The sequence below is a fragment of the Nicotiana tomentosiformis genome, chromosome 11, assembly GCF_000390325.3.
Source record: "Nicotiana tomentosiformis chromosome 11, ASM39032v3, whole genome shotgun sequence".
Classification (NCBI taxonomy): Eukaryota; Viridiplantae; Streptophyta; class Magnoliopsida; order Solanales; family Solanaceae; genus Nicotiana; species Nicotiana tomentosiformis.
The window spans coordinates 50,610,402-50,614,714 of NC_090822.1; the positions used below are offsets into that span (position 1 = coordinate 50,610,402).

Below are 4,313 nucleotides of genomic sequence, written 5' to 3' on the forward strand. Positions count from 1 at the left end.
GGTTCTTCGAGTGGTTGAATACCGGACCTGGTTAGCCAACATTGTGCCAGTTTCGAAGAAGGATGGGAAAGTTAGAGTATGTGTCGATTAACGACTGAATAGAGCAAGTCCCAAGGATGATTACCCGTTGCCTAACATACACATACTGATCGACAATTGTACCAAGCATGAACTCCAATCCTTTGTGGATTATTTCGTAAGATATCATCAGATCTTGATGGACGAAGAGGATGCCGAAAAGACCACTTTTATCACACCATGGGGAATATATTGTTACAAAATGATGCTGTTTGGTTTGAAGAATGTTGGGTCAACCTACATGAGAGCCATGATGACTATCTTCCACGATATGATCACAAGGAAATAGAGTTGTACGTGGATGATGTTATCATCAAATCCAAAAGGAGCTCAGATCACATAGCAGACATGAAGAAGTTTTTCGACCGACTTCGAAAATATAATTTGAAGTTGAACCCCGCAAAATGTGCCTTTGGAGTCCCTGCTGGAATGTTGCTAGGTTTCATCGTCAGCCGCCGGGGTATTGAGTTTGACTCGTCAAAAATCAAAGTTATCCAGAATTTGCCACCGCCAAAGAATAAGAAGGATGTGATGAGTTTTCTAGGACGCCTCAATTATATCAGCCGTTTTATAGCCCAATCAACTGTGATATGTGAGCTGATCTTCAAGATGCTGAGGAAAGATGCCGCAATAAGCTGGACTGAAGAATGCTAGAAAGCCTTCAATAAAATCAAAGAGTATTTATCTAAACCACCCGTGTTGGTCCCGCTAGAATCAGGAAGACCTCTGCTGCTTTATATATCAGTATTGGACGGAGCCTTTGGCTGTGTTTTGGGACAACATGATGAAACTGGGAAGAAATAGCAAGCGATATATTACCTGAGCAAGAAGTTCATGCCTTACGAGGCCCGATACTCTTTGTCGGAATGCACCTGCAATGCTTTGACATGGATAGCCCAGACGTTAAGACATTATTTATGTACGTACACTACCTATCTCATATCAAGGATGGATCCACTAAAATACATCTTAAAGAAACCCATGCCTACGGGCAAGTTAGCAAAGTGGAAGATATTTCTAAGTGAGTTCGACATCATCAATGTAACTCAAAAGGCAGTCAAGGGGCAAGCGTCAGCCGATCACTTGTCGGAAATTCCTGTAGATGGAGAATATGAAACATTGAAGAGGTATTTTCCCGATGAGGAGGTGTCGTTTTTAGGTGAAGATATTACCGAAGAATACGAAGGTTGGAGGATGTTCTTCGATGGAGAGGAAAACTTCAAGGGAGCGGGTATCAAAACTTTCTTAGTATCAGAAACCGGTCAACATTACCCGGTATCCGCAATACTTAGGTTCCCGTGCACCAACAATATAGCAGTATATGAGGCCTGCATCTTGGGACTCAAGTTGGCCGTTGACATGAACGTTCAGGAGTTGCTGGTAATCGGAGATTCCGATTTATTGGTACAGCAGGTACTAAGAGAATGGGCTACTAAGAACACCAAAATATTGCCATACTTGCATTGTGTACAGGAGTTGATCAAGAGGTTCACAAAGATAGAATTCAAACATGTTCCAAGGATTCAGAGTGATGCGTTAGCTACCTTGTCTTCCATGATACAACATCCAAACAAGAATTTCATCGATTCTATCCCAATAGGAATTGATAAGCAGCCAGTTTATTGTGCTCATATTGTAGAAGAGTTCGACGGAAATCCTTGGTTCCACGATATCAAAAATACTTGGAAAAGGGAGAATATCTAGAGAATGCTACAGACACTCATAAACGCACGCTTCGAAGATTGGCCAACCATTTCTTTCAAAGAGGAGGAATGCTGTATAGAAGGACTCCTGATTTGGGACTGTTGTGATATGTTGATGCCAAGGAGGCATCTAGATTGCTCGAAGAAATACATGCCGGAACTTGCGGACATCACATGAATGGTTTCGTTTTGGCCAAGAAGATATTAAGATCAGGGTATTTCTGCATGACTATGGAAACAAACTGCATTAAATATGTTCAAAAGTGTCACCAATGCCAGATACATGCTGATATGATACGATTGCCATCCAACGAACTCAATCCAATGCGTTCACCCTTGCCCTTCTTTGCTTGGGGCATGGATGTTATCGGACCAATTGAACCCACTGCTTCAAACGGACACAAGTTCATTTTGGTGGCTATAGACTACTTCACAAAATGGGTTGACGTTGTGTCCTTTAAGGCTGTAACTAAGAAGGTCATAGCAGATTTTGTCCGAGACCGCATTGTTTATCGATTTGGAGTACCTCAGTCAATCATTACTGACAAAGCCGCCAATGTCAGTAGTGAATAGATGAAATCCATGTGTGAAACATTCAAGATCAAGCATCGGAATTCTACATCATACAGGCCGCAAATGAATGGGGCCGTAGAAGCCGCCAACAAGAACATCAAGAAGATCTGGAGTAAAATGGTGGACAACTATAAACAATGGTATGAGAATCTACCATTTGCTTTGCTCGGATATCGAACCACCGTTCATACATCAACTGGGGCAACTCCCTACTTACTGGTCTATGGTACCGAAGCCGTTATCCCTGCCAAAGTGGAGATTCTTCCTTAAGAATCATACAAGAGGCCGAGCTCAGTGACGCAGAATGGGTAAGGAACTGATATGAACAACTATCTCTCATTAATGGTAAAATAATGAACATGGTATGTCACGGTCAACTCTACCAGAACAGAATGGCAAGAGCTTTTAATAAGAAGGTTAGACCAAGGCAATTCACACCGGGGCAATTGGTGATGAAAAGAATTTTTCCGCATCAGGATGAAGCAAAGGGGATATTCTCACCCAACTGGCAAGGCTCTTACATAGTTCACCGAGTACTAATAGGAGGAGCACTTATACTTGCAGAGATGGATGGAGATATTTGGCCAAAACCTATCAATTCGGACGCAATCAAGAGATATTATATTTAAGACTATGTTTGCACTTTCTATTTGATGCAACCTGAACTACGCTTGACCTGATTCCCATTTAAGATAGGATATGTAGGTAGCTTTGTGGGTTCGGTCACATCATAATAAATTCTTCATTCCCCCATATGGTTAGAAACGGGGGCAAGATCTCGAGTTTGCCCGATCTCATCGGGCATCTCCAAAAGTATGCACTTAAACTGGGGCGGAATTTTGAGGAGGATCCTCAAAATTCCGAGTTAAGGAGGTTGCAATGTCTCAAAAGCATGTCACAGACACCAGTTCGACAAAACTATTTGCTCTCATGCGTTATCACATATTTCAAATAACTACATTTTTATATGAACGATTTATCACAAATACATATTTTTTGAAAATTTCATTTTTTATAGTAGCCAGACGTTACCCGGGGTGACTCAAATAGGACCTCAAGACTAGAGCAAAAGCAAAGGAAGGAATCGAGAGCACGAACCAACCTTTCCCCCTCTCTAAAACCCATGATTTTTCTTTGGATGCAGGCACAATGGACATAATAGAAATGTCTGCAAATATATACATACAACAAGATCACTATCTTCACACCGACAGAAGTCGCCAAACGCAAACACATCAAGCTAAGAAATACTTTTCCCACTTGCATTTAATCATTGCTATTTTTGCATAGGTCCAAGCACTGCCCTCATCATCGCATAAGGCTAAACGCTGCCTTTCTCTGCATGAGACTAAACACTATCTCCATTCTTTGCATGAGGCTAAGCGTTGCCTCCATTATTGTATAAGGCTAAGCATTGCCTTTCCTTGCATGAGACTAAACACTATCTCCATTTCTTGCATGAGACTAAGCAATGTCTCCATTATTGCATAAGGCTAAGCATTGCCTTTCCTTGCATGATACTAAACACCGTCTCCATTCTTTGCATGATGCTAAGCGTTTAATCATTGCTCTTTTTGCATAGGGCTAAGCACTTCCCTCATCATCGTATAAGGCTACATGCTTGCTTTCTCTGCATGAGACTAAACACTATCTCCATTCTTTGCATGAGGCTATGCGTTGCCTCCATTATTGCATAAGGATAAGCATTGCCTTTCCTTGCATGAGACTAAACACTGTCTCCATTCCTTGCATGAGTCTAAGCACTGTCTCCATTATTGCATAAGGCTAAGCATTGCCTTTCCTTGCATGAGACTAAACACAGTCTCTATTCTTTGCATGAGGCTAAGCGTTGCCTCCATTATTGCATAAGGCTAAGCATTGCCTTTCCTTGCATGAGATTAAACACTGTCTCCATTCCTTGCATGAGGCTAAACACTGTCTCCATTATTTCATAAGGCT

The 4,313-nt window shown here is 41.6% G+C and overlaps 1 protein-coding gene across 1 annotated transcript; it reads left to right on the top strand.

The window, feature by feature from the left end:
* Positions 1 to 1,026: 1,026 nt before the first annotated feature.
* Positions 1,027 to 1,782, top strand: LOC138901430 (uncharacterized). Its single transcript, XM_070189192.1, has one exon. It carries the CDS (start codon positions 1,027 to 1,029, stop codon positions 1,780 to 1,782), a length of 756 nt encoding a protein of 251 aa, XP_070045293.1.
* The last annotated feature ends 2,531 nt before the right edge of the window (positions 1,783 to 4,313 follow it).

Coding starts and splice junctions, on each gene's coding strand:
- LOC138901430 (XM_070189192.1), top strand. CDS start 1,027: ATGGATCCACTAAAATACATCTTAAAGAAACCCATGCCTACGGGCAAG.